The sequence below is a fragment of the Colletotrichum karsti genome (genome assembly GCF_011947395.1).
Source record: "Colletotrichum karsti strain CkLH20 chromosome Unknown Scaffold20, whole genome shotgun sequence".
Lineage (NCBI taxonomy): Eukaryota > Fungi > Ascomycota > Sordariomycetes > Glomerellales > Glomerellaceae > Colletotrichum > Colletotrichum karsti.
The window spans coordinates 223,318-249,967 of record NW_024065920.1 but is presented as its reverse complement, the minus strand read 5'-3'; the positions used below and the strand labels follow the sequence as shown (position 1 = coordinate 249,967).

The window sequence follows — 26,650 nt, the reverse complement described above, 5'->3', positions numbered from 1 at the left end:
TGGGGACCGTGAGGCAAACCACGAATCCGGATCCTACTCCGATCGGACACCAGATTCCGGTATCTACCCTTATTGGCTCAGAAAACTCTCTCAGTCAGGGGAGGGAGCGGCGAGAACCGGTCGCGCTCATCAAAAGACTTGGGGCGCCAGGCCTTGAGCGCCCTCCAGTGATCCAAGATGTTCCTTTCGGAGTCCATCTTCTCACCAGTGCTCTTCGCAACTCTTCGAAATGCCTCTTGCACGATGTCCTCCAGCGTCTGAGGCGCCTTGCGCTGCTCTTCCCGGGGATGCGAATACCTCGTGGCCTCAGTGAAAGGATTCTCGTCCGGTTTGAAGAGTTCCTTGAAAGACGTGAGGAGCTCTACGTGAAGCACTCGGAACTCATTGACAGTGCCCTCCAAGTTTCTCACAAAACTGGGAGAGTCTTCATCTAACTCGATCCGCGCCGCGCCGGCTTCAGGATCCACTGAGATCCGAACACTGTTGCCCCTCGGGTCCGGATTGTGGGGCCTGAAAATCCGGGACCGGGTGTCGGCGTCGGCTGCGAACAGGCCGATCGGGACTGGTACGCCCCAGTTGGGCACTTTGTAACGTTTCTGGAAGTCGACGAGATAAGGGTTGGATGTCCAAGCCCATTCGATACATTTTGCGAATTGAGAGGGGGTGAACTGGCGGGGCCGGCGGGCGGCGTGGATTTGTTGTGCCAGGTCGTGACGTAGGGCGTTGAGGTTGCTCGTGACTTCGTTCATGGCGTCCGTTCGTTGGGATGAACTAACTGGCTGTGATATCAGGGCTAGTATCTTCTTGTCCAAGAGTAATGGCAGGTTCTCTTCTGGTGGCGGGCTTTCGAACCAGGTCTCTTCGCCGTAGATGATCGAGACGGGCTCAGTGGTAGATAGACGTCGGGAAAGTCTGAGAACTGAAAATGATGAGCAATATCCAGGCTGCCTTTTGGTCCTAGGACTCACTGGTCCTGGGCTTCATGGCCTGGACGATTCGCCAGGGGAGATAATCCCACCACGGCACCTCCTGCGCGTCCTCCGCATCAACTATTCGCTCGCGTTCCGCAGCAGACAGAATGGCGCAAAGCTTCCTCCTCGCATCATCACCGACGGATTCTATGTCGTAAAGGAGAAAACAAAACGTGTCGACTCCGTAGAAGGGAGAGTGTCTCGTGTCGTTGAGGTTTTGCTTGAGCACCCTCCGCGTCAGGCGGCGAAGCCAGAGACAGTGGGGGAAGAGGTACATGTAGACGCACTGCAGGCTGTTCATGGTGAAGCAGAACCACCGGATGGCCTGGCCGGATAGCCAAAGGTAGATGAAGGCGCTGAAGAAGGGCGGGAGGTAGACGGAGAGGATTGGGTAGTTGGCTGTGAGAGCCTCCAGGTCTGGAGATGGTGTGATGTCTTCCAGCATCGTGTGGAGTGAGATGGTGGTTGAGGTGTTGGCTGAAGTGAAGTTGGAAGTCTTAGAGAAGGGATGAGGAGAAAATGAGTATATGTATTTTGAAGGACGGCGGCGTCAGACTATCCATCAGGTGAAGGGACTGGAATGTTCTTTCCACCTCGTGAAACGGTATGTCATGTGCTTTGTTGTCAACAGTGTCTCTCAAACTTATAAATATGAAATTGAGAAAGTCGAAAGAGACTACAGACTGCTTGATATACTGAACGGAGAGATTATATCATTTCGAACTGCATTCCCATCCAACATCAGTACCAGACCGCTCGTGGTTCGCCTCAGGGATTGTTCTCGGAGTCCAGAAGCCTATGAGCTCACCAGATTGGAGGGCTTGAGGCTAATTCATGCAGTGATCACCAAGCTTATGAAGATATATAGAGAGATAGGACTATATGTCTGTACTGAAAAAATGAGATATCGAGTGTCATCAGAATGATGCTTCAGTGCCTGATCTACATCACCGCATCGGGTGGGACTGGGGTTTCAAGGAAATATTTCCTTGAAATGGCAGAAAATATTCCAGCCATCTCCGAGTCTAATTTCAGACCGTCACCCAACATTTTCCTTTTCATCTCGAGCAGGTCGGACTAAGGTAGCTTATGCTTTTCTTCTCATCATTTCATCAACTCCCTCTCTGCCTCACACGTTATGAAGCGAGACGCTATCGCTGGAAACCTGCCCTTTCCTCTCTTACTTACATCTTCAAGGCTCAAAGTTTTCTGATGTACTTAGAGAAGTATATTGTGCGCCTGTAAAATTGTGGAGGGATACTGAAAAGGGTCAGCAATCTTCGCTCTTCCCAACCCTACCGATCTTCCAACTTCCTCCACGGACATCACAACTCACAAAACTCACAGGACCAGCACCAGCACCACGCAGCACAGCGACAGACGACACGAACAGCCTTCTTCTTCTTCTATTGGGACACCCAGGACAAGACGAAGAAGAATTTTCCCGACTCTACAGAGCAGGTCAACATCCTCATCCAGACGTTCTTCCAGCAGAATGAGTACGATGATCTCATGTCGTGGGATGTCTTGTTGCGCGATCTCATGGTCTTCGTACAAGACAATCTAGGTAAGTACTCACCTGCTGCTTCGACCTCACCTAGCGGCGGAATTACTCACACGGCATAGCGTCCGACGTCATGCCCGAGAGCGACGATTACGAGTGGCTCAAGTGCGCGGCATCCAAGATCGCTGAGCCTCATGTCAGCTGGTCCCAGCTTCACCAGAACCTCGAGGACCACTGGCTCACGTCGGCGGCCATCCCCAACCTCATCGCTCACATCCAGACCGTGGCCTACCACCCCGTCGAGACGCGTTCCTCCTGGACCCTGAACACCGCTTGGTCCAGCAACCCGTTCCTGGTCGAGTTCCAGCATTCGCAAAACGTCGGCCCCTGGGAGATCAACCTTCCTCTCCAACTCGACAAAGCCGAGCTGCCAGGACAGAGAGATCTCGAGATCGTCCTTCAGAAGATCAAAGACGAAACTTTCCCGAGCCTCCAGATGTACTTCAGCATCAGCATCAACACCAGCCTGAACAAAGTGGTCCTGACGTGGGGCTCTGCGTCTCAGCATGTCAACATCCAGACCGTCAACTTGGCCAAGCGGTTGTACACCGGCATGCTCCTCTGGGTGGACGACATGAAGCAGACGAAGCAAGTCGCGTCTCCCCACGCCATCCTTTGGCACCAGTTCGGACAGTGGGAGCAGTGTGGTACATTGAAGACCAACAAGGAGCTTTGGGAGGCCATGAAGCGTCTTGAGCAGATGAGCCCTCCCGAGTCTCCCTGGCGTCCCATCAAGCCCGCATTCAGGAAGACCACCGAATTGAACGAATCTCCTACGAAGGCGCCTCGGAGAAAGTTTTAGAGGACACGTCATGGCAGGGTTTGTGGTGGCCTGAAAAGGCACATTCAACACGCCTGGAAAGGATTCATTTCGATTTGGGTAAGTCGAGAGAATTCTATTCTTGTGCAAAACAGCAGGATAACGATTTTCTCAGAATTTGCAAATACGCTCATCGAAAGCGGGATGCCGCAAATAAATCATTGCCCAGCGTCGCAACCACACGATATCGGGAAAACGGATTGGAAGCAAGATGGACAGCCTGGAATTGCATTTGTAGCTGAGGGGATTGTGGGCAGATTAGTAAAAGCAGAAAAAAAGAGCTTGTGTACACGGAAAAGAAATTTCTACTTTTAGGGACATTGTGCAACGTCCGAAGCCAACCTGCCATGAGTAAAAAGGTTCCCCTCGTAAGGGCTTCCTAGTTCAAGTCGGGGTACAGTCTTTTAAAGCTTATATCAGTATCTCGCATCTTGCTCTCGACTCATCCCGAGCCGGCAATGCAGGCCTTCATCAAAAGGGTCGATGGTTCTGCATCAGCTTTTAGTAGTTATACCAATTCGGAATCTTCTAGAAATCTTCTGGTATCATGCCCTGGCATCTAATAGGCCTACTTACCTAGCGAAAGCCCAGTTTAACAGGGAGCGGGAACGGCCGCTTAATGGGTTCAATAAACAAACATTCCTATTTCGAGATTAGCCGTTAGTTTGTGACTTCGGATAGGTGACACGGATAGTTGCTATGAAAGACAAAGGATCTGGTGTTTTCAAACAAGCTGCCAAACATTTTGTCTGGAGCGCAGTGAAAGTTCTTCCAGTATCGCCTTCATCTTTCAAATGCCATTCCCACGTGTCGTTGTATTCATATCAACTGCATCAAACTCCAAAGATCACCAAATCGTTAATCCCTGTTTCAATTTCTATGTCTCGATCGGTATCGCTTGGGGCGCGGAGTCCTAGTCGCAGAGAGTCCTCGCCACTTCAAACCTACTCCTACAAGTCAACCGCCGAATTCGGCACCATGGATCACAATGAGATCAATTGGAAGGAGGCTTTCCTGTTCTTCTACTGGGATATAGAGAAACACTGCCCAGAAGGAATGAACCGCGTGAACGAGTTGATCCAACACTTTCTGTTCCACAAGAAGCCTTCAGCGGTTGACGATATCCGCCCTCAGTCATGGAACACATTGTTGGCCCATTTGATGAGAGTCTTGCGGTGCCATCTCGGTGAGCACCAATTTGATGCATTCTCTCTACGCCCAGGTCTTTGAACTGATACGGGGCAGCTTCCAATATCTTGCCGGACAGCGACAACGAGTACGAATGGCTGGACTCAGCCAACGTCAAGCCCGCAAGGCCGTATGTCAACTGGATCCGTCTCGCTCCGCATTTCGCAGAGCATTGGTCCGGCAAGGCCCCCGCAATAGAAATCCTCGCAGTCATCAACCATCTGGAGACCGTGGCCTACGGACCCCTGGAGTCGCGTCCGACCTGGAGCACCACCATGCAGTCTGCGTGGCACGCGAATCCATTCTTGGTGGATTTTCAACAGACCCAAGAGCTCCCGGTAGCATGGAGCGTGCCTCTCGCTTTTGATATCGACGCCCGATCGGAAGAGCTGAAGGGCATCGAGATTTTTCTCTGGGGCGTCGACGATGCTTTAACCCATGAGCTCGATGGCACGCCGGAAGTAACCTTTGACTTCACTTTCGACAATAATCTGGGCTTTTCTGCTCTCATATGTCAAACACCTGACCCATTCAGTCGTCGCACGCTGAACTTGGCGAAGAGGTTGTACACGGGGCTGCTTCTCTGGGTGGACGAAGTTCGCGAAACAGGCCGGATCACATCACTCTGTGTTACCCTGGAGAAGGAGTTGCACTTGTGGAAGGCCTTAGGTGATACGATGGAGGTCAACAAGGCGCTGTGGAATGCCATGCGCAAGTTTCGCCTGCGAGCCGTGCAGCGGAAACGGCAGAATCAGATGTCCAAGGAAGTCCCCTTGAAGTGTCCCCTACAGACTCCCGTTAAGCCTTCGGGAACGATACAAATCGAGACACCCACGAATCCGAATGAGAAGATGGCCATCAAGAGCGACTACACGCCAAGGACTCAGGGAATTCAGAGAAATACCACATTCCAAGAAGTTTCAGTCGAAGAAGCGGTCGACAAAAATCTGTGCCAGCCCGCCTTTAAGGGAACCAAAAGAAAACACATATTCGAGAAGGCTTCGATCGGAAAGAAGGGGAAACGAATACGGCGCCGTTCCCTAGAGTCAGACACCTCCGAGTACATGCCGTCTGCGGACGAATCCCTGTACTCGGGATACTAGGACTGAATCACGGAAGAACCACGTTTCAGGGCCTGCATGTAGGCTGTGGGATGTTGTGCTTGATGGGTTCGAGTTCAAGGATGAGCATGCTTAGGCGTACGACGTTGAGTTAGTAGAATAGAAAGACTGGTCACGGTCTCGATAGACTCAGGCATGAGAATGATGTATATTTATTCGTCAATTGATATCCACGGAGTCAAACAGATGCCGCAGGAAGAGATGTAGGCAGCTTCTAATGGTCATGGGCGTCGACCAGCAAAGTCAGAAGAAGTCAAACATCTCAGAATCAAGATGGATCTATGAAACATCCTTCCATGCCCAGTACCTCATCGTCACCTTTGCTCCATCTGTGTCTGACGGCGCCCGGCGGGTGCTCTCGAGCCCGACGGTCGCCACCATCCGTATGCCACCAATTCATGCTCTTCCATCCTGGGTCGTCGGGAGAACGGCATTTTCCAAATTGCTTCCATGTAGATACCGTCACAGACCATTGCTTGCGCTTGTAGCACCAGTTGACCTTGATTTGAGCGTCTGTCAGACACGCAGGACAGGACAGTATGGTACCGAGCAGCAAAGTCTTGTGATACTCTGCTCCGGAGCGACGAAATGAGATTGACTGGGAGTCGTGACCGTTGGAGCGTGGCTTGCCCCATACATTGCGGTGGCAACAGATCTCGCCAGGGTGTAATCTGAAAAAGCGTTCAAGATTATTCATATCACCCGACAGATCATATACTGTTAGGTCCATAAATAGGAAGAGCTCGTCGTCAATGATGCGTGCTCGCCAGCTGTATTTGATGTGTACTCCTTGTTGATGGAAAGGTTTCTCCACGTCCCTGTTGAGTATCCGAACCGGGAAACCATGTGCGTCTCCGTATAGATGACGGTTCATAACCAATCTGACTTGGTGATAAGATATCATCGCCATTGCAAGAGGCGGAGTAAAGCTGATTAAGAAACATGGACGTTTAGAATAAAGCTCCCAACTAATTCTCGGTTCAGACCATTGTCGCCCCCATGGATGAAGGATAATGCAGTAAGTGCAGTATATAAGGTGAGGAATATCCTTTTCCAGTAGTGTAAGGAATGTCCTCTTTGATTCAAAGCTTTGGGTTGACGAATCAGGAAAATAAGAGACGTAATATAGCCGACAAGTTAAAGCAAATGATAGGATCGACTCGGGTTCCAGGTAATTGAGGATGAGGAGTATGATTTCTGGTGGTACTCTGAGGGTTGACGTTTGTTTCTGAGTTTCACCGGGCGCCTCAGATGCCGAAGCAGACGACGCATGACGGGGAACATGCCCATCGAGGGCGAAAGAGCGAATGAAGATTGTTCGGAGTGCGTTTGTGTTATGGCGGAGCTTTCCGTGGATGCGTTGTTGGTATTGGAAACACTTCACGTCGGCTCAGATGGATAGACTGTTGAGGTGAAGCGTGCTCATAAGTGAAGGGCGTTCTGTGATGGGCGCGTGACGGTCATCGAAAGGTTACCGGCATATGTAGGCACTTTTTTCCGGGGTTATTTATGTGTTGACGACAGATTTCACTAAATGGTCACACCTTGATAGTTTGCATCGAAATCTTGTTCCTGGAATCACCATCACGGTCAACCACACTGACTGCTAGGCATCAGAGACTACCACTGGAATCGCTGAAGGGTTTGAGAGTTTGGAGGCTGTAGCGAAGTGGCTGGATTCAGTCTAATGCCTGTATTTAAGATTAAAGACGACGACTATGAGTGACTTGTACTAGGATGTATGAGAAGATCCACGTCAAAGGCGTTGTCGAGATACGAAGTCCAAAAGTTATCGTAAAACAGCTGAGAGTTTTCTTGACTGAAATCTTCGTAAACCTGGAAGTCCTGACTTTGGGAGTTGTTTATGCTAGTTCCATCCGGTTCTGGACATTCGATATCTCGAGCGCTCCCAGCACTTGAGCTCTCGTTCATCACGCCGTGGCATGGTTCCTCGAGGCCGGTTGTCTGCTGAAGATAACCGGATGCGTTATGATCGAGGTCTTCACGTTGACTCACAGGCAGGACACTCACTATGCTTGACAAGACTCTGACAATCGACCCACTGGAGGTAGCCGAGCCCTGCCCCGTCAATCTTGACATCAGGTTGACAAACGATTTGGAGATCCAGAGCCTGACGGGCCATGATTTGGAAAGCTCGCTCAAAGCTAGCAGGCATTGTCTTGACTTGTTCTCGGCAAGCTGTCGACGGATGGAGTCCCTTCGGCAAATCACGATGGTGTGGATAGATAAGGCTCCGAATAGGGCTGGCACTCTGTAGGATGTATGGGATCAGAGATGAATCTCTGCATCTTTTGGGAGGTGTTCTCACAAGTGTATTTGTGCAAACCTGATGGTTTCGGCTGACAGCTGGTCTTCTGCGTTGCGGGTGATGGCGTCGGCTGCCATTCGCGCCCGCGTATCCCTCTCTGCTTCTGTTGGAGTCGATATCTCGATTGACTTGGGTCGAAAAAGAAGTATCTGACAGTACCTATGCGATGATGAGTAGAATCTCGATATATGATAACACATAGGCGTCTTACTGGTAATTAAACTGCAACATGCTGGCCCAGAATGGTGCACCTAGGGAGCCATCAAGTTGCGACATCCGAAGTTCATTTGGCAGATCCGACTCCCATTGAAGGAGCCTGGTTTTCAGTGCTGTTGTTTCAAACCTTTCTGTTAATTCACGTCGAGGGCTGAACTCGGCGATTAGGACATCTCCAACTGAATAGAGCAAGCATTAGCATATGTGACGAAACTTTCAAAGATATTTGGGGCTCTATGCAGCGTACGTATTACAACAAGCTTCGACATTTGGACAACGTATGAGACGTGAAACTTTTGTTGGTGCGGTATGAGCATCTGATCATAATCTAGATCGAAATTGAAATCTCCCTCTGTGAGGGCTTCGACATCACAGTCCTCGTCTCGAATGCGGCAAGGCCGACCAAATGCTGCAGAGGTATGCCTTTCACGGATCTATCTTGGTCAGCTTTGTCAATCGATGTGCCTCAAAGGTCACAGCCGGCCTTACGTATATTGCCCACCAAATCCTTCTTCTCAGGGACTTCATTCGGGGGCTCATTGAGGTCGACGAGGTCCTAAACCATCTCTAAGCACATCTTCCCGAGCTCGGAGGTTGGTCGCTGATCTTACAAGCGGTGCATACCGAGAGATTGTGCGAATGTGGTTGCGCATCCAACCCAATGACAATGATCTTTCTGCTCATCGTATCCGGCCCACCAAAAGCCCAGAAGGAACAGAACAGCCACGACGTTAATGGGGTCGGTGTCATAATCAGCATCATACAAAGTCTTTGCGCGACAGTAGTAGGTCCTCCTGGCGGTGGTCCTGTCACTGAAGCCGCCTTCCTGAACAAGACTGTCACTGCAAACTGTGAAACCTAAGAGGTAAATCGTTTGCAACACCATTGGAGACGCCTTGCCTTCGAGATACAGTTTCGAGAACTTTTGGCGGTCAAATACGGGGAAGGCCACGTGAACCTGTTCGAAGAAGGCTCGAATCAACTCGTTGGCCACAACAGGAGCCGGCATAGTCAGAGCTTCTCCCAGAGACATGGGTAATTGAGTCTTCTTGGGTCCGAAGCTGAGAGTTGACTGGTCTACGACAAACGCTGGGATTGGATAGTGTACCCGAAGAGGCTCAGTTGAACCATCTTTGGGCCTGTGAACCACTTCGACAATGTATGATACGTTAGATGTGGTCGATGGTTGACGCTGCTGAAGATCTCCTTGCGGCTGTGACCACCCTGATGTTTCGTGCTCCCGATCAGGTGGAGGATAACTCTCCTCGAATGAAATGGAGACTTGCTCGACATCACTGTTTGGCTCTTCGATACTGCGTGGTGTTTCTTGTCGATTCAAATTGACTGAGGGCCCATCAGTTTGAGGCCCTTGAAGACTGGTTCGATTTCGTGGCCTTTTGCGAATGTATCTGGTTTGCAGGTAGTTAAGTAAAAATTTTGACACAGTTAAATAGGCTCGCGAGTATCACATACTTGCCCCTCCTGGACTCGATCAGTTCACAAGGCGTCTGGCGTGTGCGGCATTGCCAACACGGTTGACCTTGGTCCGCGTCACATTTGACCCGCCTGGCGTTGCAAGCTTTGCAAGCTATTCTCACACGCTGTGTTCCCGGCCTTGGTGTACTTGCTGTAGTCAAGTCGCTGCTGGCGCTAGGAATCGATTCGGCCATCTTTCCTGGCAAATGATAGCGTGGTACTTCGTTCAACAAAACGGCGAGGTTATTCGCGGCCTGTGTGGCGAATGGCGGGTGTCTTGACTAAGACCCCGCGGCAAGTTCAACCTAAAGTGCGGAGAAGAGCAGCCCAAGAAGCCGAGGGCTCTTATTTGGTCTCCACGTGACCCTAGCTTACACCTCGTTAATGACGACCCTCATGACATTGAACACGTGAATTGTACCATTTCCAGATTAATTGGAGAATAGATCGTCTGTTTTGTGTTCAGGAAAATCTAGTTACAAGCCTCTATCTCTCCAATGGCTGTGGAAAGCCGTTTCAAACCCTCTACCAACGCCTCTCTTCCGAAGCTGAAAGTAACTCGAAACCAGCCAAACTCCTCCGGCATATAGACACTGCCCGGCGCAATCATCACACCATGCTTGACACAGGCATTGATAATTTCTACTTCGCGCTGCTGATGGGCAACTGAGCGCTCGGACGTGATCTTCAACGTGCTAGAAAGCAGGTACTGGGCCGACCGTAATGGAGGCGATGATATGAAAAGGTGCCGTAAATCGATCCAGATGAAGAGTCCAGCGTTCCTAAGTTAATGTAAGTACTGAATACGATGTATCATTAGGACAAGAAAAGCCCACATACATCTCAAAAAAGCCAATGTTGCTTTTTCTGAGGAAAGATGTGGCGACTTGGTAGTTTTCAACCATGAGGTCGGTCTTTCTGATCATGAAATCATTCGTCCACTTTTTGTTCTCCAGCATTGCAGCCCAAACATCTTGAAGAACGTGTGGTGACCAAGAGAACATGCTTATGTGGATATGTCAGATACGATAAACCCGAGGTAGTTGGAGAACTGACCTGATGCTCGACATGGCGCCCAACATGGCCTCATTCTTGCTGTAAACCATTCCCAGACGCAAACCATTGGCACAGAAGTCCTTGCTCGCCCCATAAAGCACATGCAGAAGCGTTGGGTGAATAACTTCGCGTAAGTCAAGCGAGAGAACAGAAACAAACGATGCTTGGCCAGAGATCGCAGGATTAGGGAAGACGGACTTGGCGTATATCTCGTCGGAGATTAAATGAAGTCGGTTTCTGCCACAGAAGGAAGCGAACTCCCGGAGTGTCTCGGCAGGATAACATCTGCCCAAAGGATTGTGTGGGCTTCAAACCGCGGGTGTGAGCTTTCTTGTAAGCCCGCCGGGGATACTGCAGAAAACCTACTTGGAGATGATAAGAGCACGAACGATCACGCCTCCAGACTGGGCTTTACGTAATGCCGCTTCCAAAGCAAGCTTGTTGACTTCGGGTCGAAACAAATCGTCAAGACCGTTGAACCCTTGAATTCCGTCGTATGGGACGCCGACAATGCGAGTATTGCTCCGATTGAGGAGGTCGAAGCTGAAACCATTGTAGAATGGCTGCGGAATCAACACGCATTCGCCCTCATCACAGATCGACCACGCCACCGCATCCAAGCCACTCGCCAGACCAGGTGTGATGAATAGGTCGCCAGCGCTGACCGGCTCGCGAGGATGAAACTCGTCATTCATGTAATCACTCAGAGCATGACGAAGGCGCAGTGATCCACGTGGTCCTGTGCTGTAAGTCAAATGATTCAGAGGAAGAATATCGATCTAATTTCATTCCGAAGTCAGCCCTGAGAGGCCACACTGGCGCGGAAGACTTAGGGACGTGGCGGTATAACCTGGTCTTTCATAAACTCGGCGACTTCTTTATGTAGAAGGCTATTCTCTGCCAGACGCAAAATGACTCTGACTGCCACTTAAGCCATGTACGTTACTAAGATTGAGGATGCTCAACTTACGTTCCGTCAGGGTTGTTTGGCGACCAGGGATTGGCCATAGACTTCTCCCGTGGTCCCCATATGTCTCGATGCACAGAATTGTAAGCGCCTCTCTTTGACAAGCGACGCTCAGAAATTGCCCAATTCACGAGCTGTTCCTCTTCCGCCGGATCCATCTCACGAGTTTATCTGGGTTGCAGAATCCGGTGCGGAGTTGGAGAAAGTCAAAGTGTGTTGGTTAGATTGTGATTCTTTCCGTCGGATCTGTGTTGTAAGGTATATTATTTGGATCTTTCGGTGCAACATAATGTTAACTAGAGAGTATATGAGGGATAAATACACAAGAATATTCTGCCGTCAGTGACTCTTCGATTCTCACCCAGCACCGAGCTCGCTTCGGGTTCTTCCTACTATGCCGAGTCACCTCGGGTTCTTACTATGTGGGGCCGATCGCCGGTCCAGCAGCAGTTAGTTAGTCTACCTTCATGGCATCACACAAGTCTCAGCTTTTGACCAGGTCTCTGATATCTAGCATCCTGAATGCCACTGTTGACAAGCACTGAAATAAATTGACTCCCTCTAGAAATGACGTAAATCGTTTACCTACTCACTGCATCCTCCGTGGCTTGGGCTCAGGAGTCAGGACCGCGACGGCTCATCGTATCAATCTTTCATCAGATCGCGCCAGAAGGACTTTGTCGGCAGAGAGCACGCGTCATGGCTGAGAAATCGGAACACACCCTGGGTCGGTGTCTCGTTGATGTCAGCCATGACCCTCTTACAGCGACAACACCCGAACGCGGAACCTCACCAAATGCCCATATTGCTCATTCCTCCAGCCAGGACACGTTACGCCAAAATCAGGGGATTTCGACATCTTCGCGAAAGGAGCAACCCAAGGCGTCTGACCATGACAGCTTCCTCGTTGCTTTCGATGGCGCCGACGACCCAATGTGTCCTCACAGCATGCCCCTATTCCGCAAGTGGCTTGTCGTGAGCATTGTATGTCTGGGAACTATTTGCGTGTAAGTCTACATTCTCAACCTTGTCTTTTTATTGCGCAAAATTTGCGATGCAGTTTTCCTGGCGCCTTCATCCTGTGACATAACAATCATGAGGAGAAAACCTCGCCTACATCCTAGCAATAACGTCAACTGAGCAGCCACTAACCATGCAATCCTAGTACGTGCACCAGCTCCATATATACGACCACTTATACTCAAATGAACGCTGAGTTTGGTACATCATCACTCATATCAACATTGGGTCTGTCTTCTTTCGTCCTTGGAATTGGTCTAGGACCGGCGATCACCAGTCCTCTGAGCGAGGAATACGGCAGACGGCCGATTTACCTTGTGTCGTGGTCACTGTTCATCATCTCAACTGTTCCATCAGCGGTTGCTAAAAACATCGAGACGATTGCAGCCACGCGGTTCTTCAGCGGATTCTTCGGCGGCACTTTCTTGTCAGTTGCAGGAGGCACTGTGGGCGATGTCTTTCTTCCACATGAGATTCAAACGCCGATGTCTTTTGTGTCTTTAGCCCCCTTCGTTGGGCCCTCCACCGGTCCCCTCATCGGTGGTTTCATCAACTACAGTCTGGATTGGAGATGGACTTATTACATCATGATCATTTGGTCCTCAGCCCTGTTGTTGCTCATCATAGCTTTCGCACCCGAAACATACCATCCCATCCTATTGCGAGGGAAAGCCAAAAAACTCCGGAGAGAAACCGGAGACATTCGATATCGAGCACCAATGGAGAAGGACGCGGCGAGATCAAAGACACAAGCAGTGACAATCTCAGTCTTGCGACCGTTCCAATTTCTCATCTTGGAGCCCATGTGCTTGTGTTTGAACATCTACTCGGCAATCCTCCTTGGAATCCTGTATCTTTTCTTTCTTGCCTTTCCTCTGATATTCCGAACCCAGTACGGTATGAATATTTGGCAAATTGGTCTCACTTTCTTGGGTATCATCATTGGTATGTGTTTGGCGGGCACAACGCCACCGATGTGGGCTCGAATGAGGAACTACCTGCTGGAAAAGACTGGCCACAGTGAGCCTGAATTTCGTCTACCCCCTGCCATGGCTGGTGGTCTTCTCATACCTATAGGCTTGTTCTGGTTTGCCTGGACAGCGCGCTCCGGGACTCATTGGATACTCCCGATGATTGGTTCTTCAATTTTCGGCTGCGGGTTAGTGATCCTTTCGCTTTCCGTCCTCGCAAATGCTAACGTCGACTCTTTGGCAGCACTGTATTGGTCTTCACTGGTATCTTCACATTTCTGGTTTGTTACCTGCATCCAACAAGTCCCGAGGAACTTGCAGAAACTGATACTTCAAACTCCAATAGGTCGATGCTTACAAAAAGTATGCCGCATCTGCAATGGCTTCGAATGGTTTGATAAGGTGTTCTTTTGCAGGTACGTGAAAGAGTTCTGATGGAATCTACATAAGCTAACAAATTAGCTGCATTCCCTCTTTTCGGTATCCAGATGTATGAGAAACTTGGTAATGAATGGGCAACGAGTCTCCTTGCCTTTCTGACAGTAGGAATGATGCCTTTTCCATGGTTGTTCTTCAAATATGGAAAAGCCCTCAGAAGCAAAAGCAAATTTGCAGTCCACACAACATAGAAAGCACTTTCACCTCATGCAGTGGGAAGCCACTGGTGAATAAAGACGTAACATCCAAACTTATCATTTGGTTTTCTTATGCTTTTTGATTGAGTAACTGAACTTCATTGTTGCTAAGCCTTTCAAGCTCCATACCTGCTAAGGCTCTCGCTCGTCATCGTTGATGTCTGGTGCTTGTCAGTTTTGTCTCTATCTTTGATCGCCTTCACTGGTCTCTGTTGCTCTTCAATCTTCTATTATTCTCCCAGACTGTTTTCCTCTTGGAATACGCACCTATAACAACATGAGCTGCGCTCCGACATGTGTGCTGTCACTCAATTGCGATCCGGATCTGGCTAGAGTACCCTCATTGTGGCTTGTTCTTGACGTCACTGGCTGTTGGCTGAGTCTACAGCGTCTACAGCGAAAAGTCAAACCAAGCAGCCCCTGAATCCGACGTATTGTTCGCAGTCCCCGCGGGTCCAGCATGACACGGCCTGACGACATCAACTGGAAAGAAGCCTTCTGGTTCTTCTACTGGGAGCTTCTGGCAAATGACGAAGACCATGACCACGCGAACGATGGTTTCATTCTCACCATCTTCCAGATGGAGCGGCTTCCAATCAACGCAACCAAGCCTCCGAGATCATGGGATCATCTGTTGTGGCATCTCATGAGAGCTATGGTGTACCAAAGAGGTGAGAAAATCCAAGATTCTTTGCCACCTGAGCTTTCCCATCTGACGACTACTCGAGGCCTCGGATCCGGCGCAGAAGAAGTGGGAAAATACGATTGGTTGAAACATCCTCCCACCTCCACACAGAGACCCTTCGTGGACTGGGTAGACTTCTTGGACTTCCGTTGGGACGCTTCGCAATTCAACATTGAAGACGACAGCTTCTGGGTGCTCGGATACCTCGAAGAGTGCGCCTACGAACAGTCTCAAGGACAAACCGCTCCATCTACGACAATGGAAAAGGCTTGGTCTCGCAATCCCTACCTGCTCGAGTTCCAAAAGGCCCACGGTCTCGCCACTCCTTGGGCAGTACCGATGCCGCGGCAGTTAAATCACCCGTCATACATGACTCTCTCAAAATGGCCCTTCCAGGTCATTTTCGACAAACAGCACGGTGTCGCTTATCTCAAGTCTCTGCGCAACGGTAACCTCACTTGGCAAGCGCTCAACGAAGCTCGATACTTTTATACGGGGATGCTTCTGTGGATTCACGAGATGAAGGTCAATGGCTACGTACGAAGCATCAGGTCCTTTATGCAGCTCAGATATGAAGACTTGCCCAGCGGCTCGTCTGGCGGAGAGCAGGTGGCGTTGTGCAAGAGACTCTGGGAGGCAATCAGGAAAGTGGGACATCAGCGTATCTTTCAACAACCACTACGCCTTGCTGTACCCCAAAAGCGGATCGTCCTGCCCCTCCCAGCCAAGCGTACGGCACCGGCCGTACTCGCCCAAGAATTGAGCAAAAGATTCAAGAAGTGCGTCAAGTCAGAAGGTGAATCGGATGAGGATTGACGCATTAGAAGACTTCAATTTTACAGACACCAGCGGTGTTGAAAACCCATAGGGATCGACAGAGGTCATGTTGCCCGCAAGATTGTAGCGACGGTCCTGTCATGTTACGGAGTTGTAATACTTAGAATGCATTATCAAACAATACAGCATTATGTGAAGAAAGAAAAGCCAAAACCAGGGGTATACGTCAATATCAAGTATTTGCTGTATTAATCGTATCTAAACTCAGAGAGTTTAAAACAGGTACATTCTTTTCCCCATCAAGCCTGTTTCTTCTTCACCAAAAGAAGAACCCCAGACCACCCGATCGTCAACTTCTCATTTCCCTTCTCAACACCAGCATCATGAAGTAGGCCTTCAACTTCCCTCCGCAGCATCCTGACAACATCGCGTTCAGTCCCGGCATCATCGGGGTTCGCCTCGCGCCATCGTGTGACTTGGCTTATGGTGCTCATCATGTTCTCCATATCATCCAAACTCCAAGTCAGCTGGTGGAAGAATTTCCCATTTTTCTCCAGCAAACCATCTTTGTTCCACTCCTTGCGATAGAAAGTGCTCTCGTCAAATTCCGGGATTGGCTCCTCCAAATTCCAAGGAAGAGGCAGCGTCTCGTATAGGTTTTCACCAAGGAAGTTACCCTGCGCCATGTAGGGCACTAGATATTTCTCCCGGCAGACTTGCAGGGATGTCTGGATGCGTTCGTGATTGGGCACCGAGGGATGGATGTACATGGAGCCGCCGCTCCAGAGAGCAACAGTACCACCTGGTTTCAGAACGCGAGCTGCGGCGGCCCAGAAGCCGGGCATGTCGAACCAGTGAGCGGCGGTGGCGGCAGTGACGAGATCAATGCTGCCGTCCGCGACGGGCGGAGACAGATTTGACAGCTCTTCGGCGGTGGAGATATCGAAGCGGATCGGCTCCGAAGTGGAGGAGACTCCACCCAGGGACCGGGCCGCGGCAATCATGCCCGCAGCGGGGTCCAGTCCGATGACCCGTGCAAAATGCGGACCAAGCTCTCGAGCAACAGTGCCCGGACCGCAACCGACGTCGAGCAGGGCTTCCAGCTTGCCGCCCGTAGATGTGTGGTGGTCTAGTATGATCTTGTACAAACGCTCCTGGTAGCCGCGGCGGCCTTTGGCGTAATCTTTGCCTTGCTCTGCAGTGTAGGCTCGGAAGGTTTTCTCAGAGGAAACTGGGGCCGGGATGGCGGCAGCGGCGTGGGGCTCAGCCATTATGTCGAGTTTTTGAATTGCTAAGCTTGGATGATATGAGCTTGAATGTGGAGTAGGGAAGAGATACGTAAACTGCTAGTAGCTAGATTAATGAGGAGAGAGACTTTATTTTTTGGATACCATCCAGTAGGTCTTTATATTCCAAGTGAGTGCCTTCTGAAGTCAATTCACATGAAGGGAGGCTATTGCATTTTGGTACTTTGGTTGAGACGACGCCGCTGGCTGGGTATTCCCAAGAAAGACAACGAAGTGACCAACAGCGAATCAGATGCTAAGGCGCATGCGCTATTCCCGATTCAGGTCAAGACTGCGAGCTGGGGCTTGCTCCGCCCGCCGATGCGCTGCCGGCCACCCGGATCCCGCCCGGTTGTGCCCCTGATCTTTGCCATCGTTAACACTGACAACATTCCCAAAAATTGGTTACGCGTTTCTCAAAAAGCTGAAGACTCCTAAATTCAACCGCTCATCCTTCTTCCTCTTGGGATTTTACCTCAGCCCTCGGACCGGTGTTTTCGGGAGAACGCAGAGTAAAGGCCACAACCGGAGGCGGAATTTTATCGCAAAGTCCGAATCCCGCTACGCTGAAATCTCTCTTCTCCGAAAGTCTTTGGAGGCAGGGTATTGCGACTGATCTTATTAGCGACATAATTTGTACAAGATGGTCTACTATGGTGCACTGAGCAAAGGTTGTCAGCGCTGTCGTCAACGCAAAGTTAAAGCAAGTGCTTCCTCAATCCCGGTTCGGGTCAATCCCGAATGCCTTTCGAGTTACTAACATGGCCTTGATAGTGCGACCAACGAAGACCGGGATGTGTCAAATGCGAGAAGGGAAAGAAGCCGTGTCCCGGGTATCGCAACCTAACCGACATTGTGTTCCGAGATGAGTGTCAAAGGATTAAGAATAGATTCTACGAAGACGTCAACGCAGAACAGGGCGAATCTCGTACCGTTCAGAAACAGAGGGGTGCTTCTCCGAGAGCAGATCCACGGTTGCCCGTTTCCGACCCGTCGGCCATCTCCCCAGGCGGCATTTTGCCCGTCTTATGCCAAACTCTTGAAGAACGAGCAGCCAACTTCTTTTTCGCCTATTACACAACAACTGGCCCGCCTTTCTGCGATACTTACCAAGCATGGCTGGCCCAACAATACCTGGAAGACGGTCCCCAGAATTTAGTTCGCGCCACCATCCAGGCGGCAGGAATGGCAGCAATCTCCAATATCTTCAATGCCCCAAATGTCGTTCTTCGGGCGAAACAACGGTATTGCCAAGCTCTCAAGGCCACTCATTTGGCACTACGTGATCCTGGTCAAGTTGTGGCTGATTCAACTCTCATGGCAATTCTCTTGCTAGGACTATTCGAGGTGTGTCAGTTCAACTTACTGTTCGGAAACGTAGGCTGCAAAACGTCGACCAGAAGCTGATACTATCATAGATAATCAGCTTCGAAAATTGGAAGGACTACCATACATGGATGACGCATATTGAAGGAGCCATGGCTCTGCTGCGGATTCGTGGCCAAGAGCAATTCTCGCGAGAACTGGGTATACAGCTCTATGTCCAGTTTCGGAATTACATTGTAAGCCTATGTTCCTGGTGGCGTGTCATTTCAAGTACCTAAGTGTGTCTCAGCTCCAGGCTTGCATACAACGAGGCGCGCAAGTGCCTCCTGCCTTGGTTGAGGTGACGACCGCCTTCGAAATCAGCAGGCTCGGGAAGCGCTACAACAGCATTCGACCAGGATCCTTAGCTCTTATAGGGTTTCGAATCGTCAACCTACGAGCAGACATCAAAAGCCATAACGTCACTGATCCACAGGAGATCTTCCGTATTGTAGTCGACATCAATGACGACCTACAAGCTTGGGCAAGCTTGCAGACAAGCAGGGTCTACTATGAGACAGAAGCCGTCGATGACTGCACAGGCGCCTACTTCAATGGTAAACGTCACATATACGCCAGCGTATGGGGTGCGCAGGTCTGGAATAACTGGCGATCACTGTCAATCCTCACCAACCAGATCATGTTGGACTATGTCAATCAGCAGAAGGTGTATGCCGAGGAAGTCAGAGGAATAATGCGCGAAGATTCCTTATCAGCCATACGCAAACTCTCAACTGAGATCTGCATCTCGACAGCTGATCTCTCCGATTCCCCACGTAAGTCCACTCAGCACCAGTATCGCGTCAAGAAAATAGAAAAACTGATAATTCGGAGGCGCATCCTCAATGATCTGGCCTTTATATATTGTGTCGCAAGAACAGATTAATAGCACTGAAGTGCGATCTTGGGCTGCTGACAAGCTGCACGGCATCAAAGTCTCTCTGGGAATCAATCAAGCAGCAGTTTTGGCTGATGCAGCTTGTCCTAACTGGAGAGAATATGGCATAATTTCGAGCATGGACTTCCTTCCATGACGAGTGCTTCTTCGCACGCTGATTAGGAGCATATAATAACCAAACGAACACGTATTAGCTTATCATATTGGCATATTCGATCTTGAATTGGTACTCGTTGCCCGTACTTCTTTTTTCTTCCCACGTGCAGTTTGCCGCGGTTTCCCAGATGGTAGCCCCTCTGCTGCGGTTCAGAAATTCTCAAGAGAATGCAGCTGTAGTCTCAAGGTTTATTTCGTCCGAAACCTTCAGCAGCTGGACGAAGCTCGACCTGAACAGCTTGAGATTGTTGCTCACTGATTCAGTCGCTTGCAGGATGATTAACAGTAACTTACGGGTAGCCTTCTTGATTTCGGCTTTCGGACTGTTTTGACAATCAATAGCTGAGCAAGTATTAAGAGCCACGCGTTGCGCTTACCACAACCTGTCCGTAGAGAACGCCATTTCTTGATCATTGGAGCTTCATTCTTTTCTATCCAAACACGTCTTGCAGACTTCTAAGCCTGACAGTGGCCGCTGCTGTACACCAAGCTGTTCAATGAGACGTTTTGTCTGCCATGACTCGCATCGAGCAAAGTCTCGTAGCTGTGACCTGGTTTGGTTGGAGCTTAAGCTTCTCGGCGATTTCAAGAAAGGGTAATGTAAACACATTTCCGCTTTTGGAACTCCGAGTCGGTCGAGTGCTTCCTCTTAATTCAGGCCCGGTATATATAGCTGCCATCATACCTAACTTCCTTTTTCGACCAAATTTCTGCGTCATCCTTTACAATCACTGATTCGAGTACTCTTGGCTTCAATCCCCTCGAACCGTATTAGCAGTCATGGGTTACATGATCTCATGGACACCAGCGGCACTTCTGTCGCTGGTCCTGAAGCTCTCTGCCATTTTTATCGGCACTCTACTCCTCAAGGTTGTATGGAGGGCTTATACCATTCGAAGGAAGTTCAGACAAGTGAGAGCGCAGGGTATTGTGAGTATTAATGATCGGGCTGGTGGTGTCAAAGACTAACATCACTACACAGCCTATGCTGCCTCACTCATGGATAACAGGTCATCTGAACGTCATGTTCGAGTTCCGGAAGGAATACCCGGGAGACATCAACATCGGGAACTTCCATCCATGGATCATCAACAACTATAGGAGATACTTCCCCGACATGGACCACTGCCCTCCTGTCATATACTTAGATCTGTGGCCCGTTCTGAGGTCACCTATCGTGGCTGCCTACAGAAACACCGTGGCAGCGCAGTTCACTCAGATCAAGAACCTCGACAAGCATCAGATTTCTCTCGACTTCATGAATCCCCTGACCAAGGGCAAAGACATCGCCACTCTCCAAGGCGAGGACTGGAAGAAGTGGCGCGGGTGGCTCAACCCCGGCTTCAGCTCGAGGAATGTTTCGACCATGGTGCCTGAACTCATCGAGGAGATTAAGGTCTTCGCTGAGAACCTACGCCAGAAGGCTGGTCAGAACGGGTCTTGGGGCCCCATGTTTCAGTTCCGCAACATGACCACAGCGCTCACCTTCGACATCATTGTTCGTGCCTCCTTGTAAGATACCCCTTTTCCACAGATTTGTATTCAGATTTACTTATATAATCAAGGGACGAACGCTTGCATGAGCAAACGAATCCAACTGGCGGACCACTCAGGGTAGCTCTTGCAGATCAACTGAGATTGATGGGCATCCGGCAGGCGTTCAGCTTCGGCTACCTGTTCCCATGGCAGAACAAGGCAGTCGAACGCAACAATCGAATCGTCCACAACCAACTATACCCTAACATTGTTCGTTCGGTAGAATCGGGCCTCAAGCCTTCCAAGAAGAAGACCGTACTCAACCTAGCTCTGACGAATCTCGCGGAGGAGGCTGGCGGTCGCCCAGTAGACCCAGCTACCGACCCTGACATGATGGAGACCATCATCAGCAACCTCAAGACTTTCCTCGTCGCCGGCCACGAGACGACCGCCAGCGCGCTGTGCTTCATGTTCAAAGTTCTTCAGGACAACCCCGACTGCATGGCTAAAGTCCGCGCCGAGCACGACGAGGTCTTGGGACCGGATCCGGACCAGGCGGCTGAGATCCTCAGTGGCTCCCCTCAACTGCTCGGCTCGCTGAGATATACTCATGCAGTCATTAAGGAGACGCTGCGCATGTATCAGATGGCTTCAACTATGAGAGGTGGAGAGGCCGGCTTCTACCTGAATGACCCAGAGGCTGGGAGGCAGTATCCTACGGAAGGCTTCCTTGTATGGGATGGTGGCCCGGGAATGCAGCTTGACCCGTCTCTGTGGCCTCACGTTGACAAGTTCATCCCGGACCGCTGGCTTGTGCCTGCCGAAGATCCGTTGCATCCTGTCAAGGACACATGGCGAGCGTTTGCCAGAGGTCCCCGAGATTGCATTGGTCAAGAAGTCGCGCTGGTGGAGATCAAGTTGGTGGCAGCTCTGATCATGCGCAAGTTCGATGTGGAAGAGGCGTGGGAGGATTGGGACATCGCCAAGTAAGTCGACTCAGGCTTTCCTACGAGATGATGAATGACGATTGACTAACCATGAAAAACAGAGGACTCAGTGGAAAGAAGGATATGGTCAGAGGCCAGCGTCTGTACGTGGCTGGGGACGGTATTGGGCATCCTAAAGATGGCATGCCGGTCCACGTGAGGCTTCGTCAAAAGTGATCTCCTGGGACAGGACGGTTGTTCCATGTGCGACCGCTGTGTTTGGCCCAGATCAAAAGGATGGTCAAGTGAACTTTTCCATAGAATCCAAGCAACTCAGAGACTTGATTCACTTCCGTACTGGACCGGGGAAATCGTGACCTCCAGTCTATTGGTAAAGGATTGCTCATTCAGAACGTCACTCCCCTAGGCCACACCATTCTTTTTTTTCGATGACACGGCCCGGTTTGGCATCAACATGTCGTCGGCACGCAAAATTACCGAATTCGGTAGTTCCCAGGACGTTAGCGTCGCAGCTGTCGAGAAACATTGTCTCAGATGCCTCCCGTTTTCAGCGGCCGTGACGACTGCATCCCCTTTGTCTACTATACCCCAATCTCATAATTCCCCGCCAGAGGGCGCAGACGGAAAGATGCTGAAAACTTGGGACTCTTGCGTTTCCTCGCCATGGCTGTTCATAGGAGATCGAGGCCTTTGTTGCTTCTTCTGAGCGCCGTTTCTGCTGTCCTTGGCCAAACGGTATCAGTGGAAAGCAACGGTTTGAACTTTCTTGGCGTCCAAGATGAGAGTTCTGGGTAAGCTATCTGTTTTATCACCGAGGCGCCTGATTAGACACTTACTATTTGCACAGAATCAACAATTTCTTGGGCATCAGGTACGCAGAGGCGCCGGTGGGAAACCTGCGATGGAGACCACCCGTACCTATCCGGTACGAAGCCGACTCGGACGCGGCGGTGCACATCAATGCGACGACGTACGGGCCGAATTGCGTCAGTGGAAGAGTGCCCTGGAGCCCATTTTGGGAGTTGGCCAACAGCAAGAAGAAATCTCATCGGAGGAAAAACAGCCACGAGGAGAACTTCGAAGATGAAGACTGTCTGGTATTGAATATTCAGACCCCTATGAAGCCCAGGTCCAAGCGGCTTCCAGTCCTGGTCTACATACACGGCGGAGGTTAGTAATATCAGGGGATTTCAACTTCTACGACTCTGTTCAGCTCATAATGTTTAATGAACAGGATACGTGAGCGGCAGTGCCTACCCGGTAAACGGGAACAGCCTCGTGGCCCAGTCTGATGGGTCGATCATCCACGTTCAGTTGCAGTACAGGCTCGGAGCCCTAGGATTCCTCTCGGGCGACGAAGTCAATCATGACGGCACGGCGAATGCCGGCCTTTTGGATCAGAGAATGGCGTTGAGGTGGGTTCGTGACAATATCCATGTCTTTGGCGGCGATCCCACCCGCATCACCATCTCGGGCAGCAGTGCGGGAGGGGGGTCTGTTGCAATGCAGATGGTAATGTTCGGCGGATCCGAAGAAGCCCCTTTTCAAGCGGCGATTTTGGGTACGTCGGTTCCCTTCTCTAGCATCGCGATTATCCATCACGACTTACTTCATAAAACCCCTTATTAACATGAACAGACTTCCCCTGGTGGTCTCCAATGTACGACCGAGACTGGCAACAGAACCAATACCGCAATCTCTTAAGAGCAGCCAGGTGCTCTTCCCTAACCTGCCTCCGCAAAGCCTCCCTCACACGCATCATATCCGCAACGGAAGAAGCCTCCCAAAGAGCCTACAACAAAAAGCAATTCGCCCACGGCACGTTCTACTGGGGCCCGGTCGTGGACGGCCATGTCATCGTCCGCCACCCCATCAGGGAGTTCCGCGACGGCCGCTTCACCAAGATCCCCGTGCTGACGACGCGGAGCTACGACGAGGGTTTCGTCTTCACCAACGTCTCCGTGGAATCGGAGGCGGACGCCATGGCGGATCTCTCCACGCTCTGGCGCGAGGACGACGGCTTCTTCGCCAAGACCCTGATGATGCTGTATCCGTCGACGGTGTACAACAGGTCGCACCTGGATACCTTCAATCGTCGTGGTGGGGCCCAGTTTTTGAAACTCATTGACCACCCCCTTTCCGACGCCTTTGTCAGGTTGTCTACGATCTTTGGCGATGCGTTCATAAATTGCCCCACGAGCCATGCGGCCAGGCACGTGGTCAAGTACGGCCGGAAGGCGTGGAAGCTGGTCTTCAAAGCGGGATATGAATGCCATGGAAGTCCACTTTCCTTCCTTTACAGCGAGAATGAGAACGGTACGCCCAACTCTCCCAGGTTGATTCGTTACTTCGGTGCTAACTTCCAGTCTCACAGCCGACGGTCAACAAGACGTTGGAGATCTGACCTTCCCTGGGAATCCCACGTTGGCGGACAGGCTCCGCAGCTATTGGATCTCGTTCGCCATACACCACGACCCCAACAGAGGCCGATACTCAAGGCTTCCCGCGCCTTCGTGGCCGGAGTATGACCCGGAGGATCCGCATGTTCTGTGGGTTGAACAAACTAGTATGCGAACTCGACCAGACCCGGACAATTCGGCCAACTGTCAGTTCTTCCATGATTGCCGCGGCAACAAATGTGGTCTTGTGGAGGAATGGTGATCGCTTGGTCTGGTTAAGTGGTCATGGGACGCCTTTTGGTTTTCAGTGTCAGAGCTCGTGTGCTCCGGTCAAGGGTGTTCAGGACAAGAATCACGTCGTCTTTATTCAGTTGCCGGCATAGCGTACTGGAAACATGTGTTAGACAGCGTTTCCCATATACGAACTTGATTCCTCCGGAATAGTCCCATCAGTCCCTCACGACAGGCTTCAAATACACATTCAGCGGTCCCTTCGCCCACAGAACGTATATCATCTGCTTTTCCATCCAATCCTGGCTGTCGTCCGCGAGCAACAGATCGAAGTTCCATATAAGTCGCGCCAGCATGATTCTCATCTCGACGTATGCCAAGCTTGTCCATCGTCAGCGTCCATCACACTTCAAATACGTAGTCACAGTACTCACTTTCTGCCCAAACAGTTCCGAGGTCCGACGTGGAACGGCTGTAGCGCCTCTCGTTTGTCAGATGCGTACTCGGGATCTTCCAAAAACCGCTCCGGATGGAATTTGAACGGGTTTTTGAAGTTCCTCTCGTCGTGATACGTCGCCCACTGATGAATAGCGACTATCGTCTGTTCGCGAAGTCAGCAAATATCCAAACCGGCGGGTGATAGTTCCGGGTTTATCGATAGTTCTGGAGGGTGTCAACTCACATTCTCCGGGACGTAACGCCCGGCGACTGTAGCGCCGCCCTCCGGCGCAACTCTCGGGAGGCCCGTGGGCACGGGCGGATACATCCTCAACGTCTCGTCGAGACACGCCAGCATATAAGACAACTTATTGACAGAAGTGAGGTCAATCTCTTCTTCCGTTTGGAACATCGTCCGGACCTCTTTCGTTAACTTGTGCATCTTGTCGGGGTTTTTAAGTAGTAGGTACGTGACCCCTGCGAGGACCGATGCCGTAGTCTCAGAGCCCGCGATGATGAGAATGCTGCTGTTTGCTTCGAGCTCGTCCAAGGACATGTTCTAGTCCCGATAATGTTAGATTATTCGACCCTCTCTTGATCATCAAACAACAGACACTGGGCGAAGACGTGCGACCGTACTCACCCACTCTTCCCTTTTCTTCAGCAGCCCTTCAACCAAATCCGACCGCGGGCCATTCTTCCCTAGCTCGATCCTCCGCAGAACCTTCTGCATTGTCATCTGCCTGTGTTCTTCCCTCCTCCTATGCATCGCCTTCGTCGACAGCGCTGCAGTGATAATGCTCCTCAGCCAGGGGTAGTGATTCGCCGTCTGGAAAGCCACGCCGACTCTCACCATCTGGAACACCGTTCTCACCCACGGATGGTAGTCGCAGTTGTCTAAACATCCAAAGGGCTCCCCAAACGCTAGGTCTCCAATGATATCGAACGTGCAATAGTTGTACCACAACGATATGTCGATCGGCCTCTGCTGTCCGCCCGAAGACTGCGAAGAGGTCGTCGATGCGGCCGCATGTTCCCGCATTCTCTGGATAAATAGGTCGACGTATTTCATGATGACGGGCTGCTGCTCCCTCAGCGCGCGGTCGCTAAACCCATGCGACATCTGCCTCCGCAGCGCGGCGTGCTGGGGCCCCAGGGCCGTGATGATGTCTCGCGGGAGGCCTGGGATGGGTCTGTAGAACGTGTCGGACTTTTCAAAGCTGAGAGACTGCGTGGTCGTCGGCTGGCCTGCGGCGTTGCTGGTGTTCGTTCCTGTCTTGTGGCCAAAGATGACTTTCCACGCCCCCGCGTCGGAGAAGGCCAGCTCGTCTGGAGCGATGCGGACTACTTGGCCATACTTCCGGTGGAGTTCTAGCATGTCGAAAGAGAGGGTGCCGCGAACGAGTCTGTAGCAGTACGCGGCGCGGGTGGCGCGCATTGCCAGAGGACCGGGGAAGTGTCGTAGCGGATGGAAGAAAAGGTTGTAGATTATGTAGTATACCGTATAGACCGAGATCTATGAAGATTTAGGGAGGATTCTTAGGAGAAGCATAAATCGTTTCTGGGTTTTATCGTAGAATTCTCTGGTAACGGAATGGCAAACTTACAAGAATCACGCCCAGGCCAAGGGCCTGGAGAGCCAGGGTAATCACCGCCAT

The 26,650-nt window shown here is 50.9% G+C and overlaps 7 protein-coding genes across 7 annotated transcripts; 4 read left to right on the top strand and 3 right to left on the bottom strand.

The window, feature by feature from the left end:
• Positions 1-77: 77 nt before the first annotated feature.
• Positions 78-1,416, bottom strand: CkaCkLH20_06671 (uncharacterized protein; the record flags this gene model as incomplete). The annotated part of the gene is made up of 2 exons (XM_038889388.1): positions 78-919; positions 969-1,416. 2 exons carry the CDS (start codon positions 1,414-1,416, stop codon positions 78-80), a joined length of 1,290 nt encoding a protein of 429 aa, XP_038745200.1.
• An 815-nt stretch (positions 1,417-2,231) lies between these two features.
• Positions 2,232-3,337, top strand: CkaCkLH20_06670 (uncharacterized protein; the record flags this gene model as incomplete). The annotated part of the gene is made up of 2 exons (XM_038889387.1): positions 2,232-2,538; positions 2,598-3,337. The coding sequence occupies 2 exons, from the start codon at positions 2,232-2,234 to the stop codon at positions 3,335-3,337; spliced, it is 1,047 nt and encodes a 348-aa protein (XP_038745199.1).
• An 897-nt stretch (positions 3,338-4,234) lies between these two features.
• Positions 4,235-5,646, top strand: CkaCkLH20_06669 (uncharacterized protein; the record flags this gene model as incomplete). The annotated part of the gene is made up of 2 exons (XM_038889386.1): positions 4,235-4,541; positions 4,601-5,646. 2 exons carry the CDS (start codon positions 4,235-4,237, stop codon positions 5,644-5,646), a joined length of 1,353 nt encoding a protein of 450 aa, XP_038745198.1.
• A 9,148-nt stretch (positions 5,647-14,794) lies between these two features.
• Positions 14,795-15,835, top strand: CkaCkLH20_06668 (uncharacterized protein; the record flags this gene model as incomplete). Its single annotated transcript, XM_038889385.1, has 2 exons — positions 14,795-15,005; positions 15,063-15,835. The coding sequence occupies 2 exons, from the start codon at positions 14,795-14,797 to the stop codon at positions 15,833-15,835; spliced, it is 984 nt and encodes a 327-aa protein (XP_038745197.1).
• Positions 15,836-16,095: 260 nt separating this feature from the next.
• On the bottom strand, positions 16,096-17,067 carry CkaCkLH20_06667 (uncharacterized protein; the record flags this gene model as incomplete). Its single annotated transcript, XM_038889384.1, has 1 exon — positions 16,096-17,067. One exon carries the CDS (start codon positions 17,065-17,067, stop codon positions 16,096-16,098), a length of 972 nt encoding a protein of 323 aa, XP_038745196.1.
• A 1,200-nt stretch (positions 17,068-18,267) lies between these two features.
• CkaCkLH20_06666 (uncharacterized protein) lies at positions 18,268-24,585 on the top strand (the record flags this gene model as incomplete). Its single annotated transcript, XM_038889383.1, has 11 exons — positions 18,268-18,429; positions 18,501-18,644; positions 18,698-19,223; positions 20,280-20,431; positions 20,484-21,013; positions 21,067-21,963; positions 22,026-22,067; positions 22,772-23,094; positions 23,159-23,485; positions 23,563-24,240; positions 24,299-24,585. The coding sequence occupies 11 exons, from the start codon at positions 18,268-18,270 to the stop codon at positions 24,583-24,585; spliced, it is 4,068 nt and encodes a 1,355-aa protein (XP_038745195.1).
• A 187-nt stretch (positions 24,586-24,772) lies between these two features.
• Positions 24,773-26,650, bottom strand: CkaCkLH20_06665 (cytochrome p450; the record flags this gene model as incomplete). The annotated part of the gene is made up of 5 exons (XM_038889382.1): positions 24,773-24,935; positions 24,989-25,155; positions 25,237-25,551; positions 25,636-26,508; positions 26,600-26,650. The coding sequence occupies 5 exons, from the start codon at positions 26,648-26,650 to the stop codon at positions 24,773-24,775; spliced, it is 1,569 nt and encodes a 522-aa protein (XP_038745194.1).